General features: G+C 42.1%; 1 protein-coding gene across 2 annotated transcripts; it reads left to right on the forward strand.

The window, feature by feature from the left end:
• Positions 1-8: 8 nt before the first annotated feature.
• Positions 9-588, forward strand: LOC104774698 (transcription factor MYB48-like; the record flags this gene model as incomplete). Of its 2 annotated transcripts, none has more annotated exon segments than XM_019242946.1 (3): positions 9-161; positions 242-371; positions 467-588. In XM_019242946.1, coding segments are annotated over 3 exon segments (310 nt in total), but the record flags the coding sequence as incomplete, so codon positions are not given.
• Between the last annotated feature and the right edge of the window lie 32 nt (positions 589-620).

Here is a 620-nt window from a genome sequence, read left to right on the forward strand (position 1 = left end):
AGAGAAAGATGAAACTTGTGCAAGAAGAATACCGTAAAGGACCGTGGACAGAACAGGAGGACCTCCTCTTGGTCAACTTTGTCCACTTGTTCGGAGATCGAAGATGGGATTTTGTAGCGAAAGTTTCAGGTTTGAAGGTGGAGGGAGAAACATAAGAATAGGTATAGGTTATGTTTTGGAAAAATGGGCGGTCTTTGGAAAGGACCTTCCATTTAAAGAAATGACCTGGTTTTGGTTGTAGGTTTAAACAGAACAGGAAAGAGTTGCAGGTTAAGGTGGGTTAATTACCTACATCCTGGTCTCAAACGTGGTAAGATGACTCCACAAGAAGAGCGTCTAGTCCTTGAGCTTCATGCCAAATGGGGAAACAGGTCAGAAGGAATCTTCATGAAACAGAGAAACCCTAAAACTGTTTTTGTATCCTCTTTCTTCTTGTTGTGAACTTTTGGAAAATTTTCATATGCAGGTGGTCAAAGATAGCCCGGAAATTGCCGGGGAGAACAGATAACGAGATAAAGAATTACTGGAGGACTCATATGAGGAAGAAGGCTCAAGAAAAGAAGCGGCCTATGTCTCCAACTTCCTCATCTTCAAACTGTTGCTCATCATCTATGACCACT

The sequence above is a fragment of the Camelina sativa genome, unplaced genomic scaffold (genome assembly GCF_000633955.1).
Source record: "Camelina sativa cultivar DH55 unplaced genomic scaffold, Cs unpScaffold04718, whole genome shotgun sequence".
Classification (NCBI taxonomy): Eukaryota; Viridiplantae; Streptophyta; class Magnoliopsida; order Brassicales; family Brassicaceae; genus Camelina; species Camelina sativa.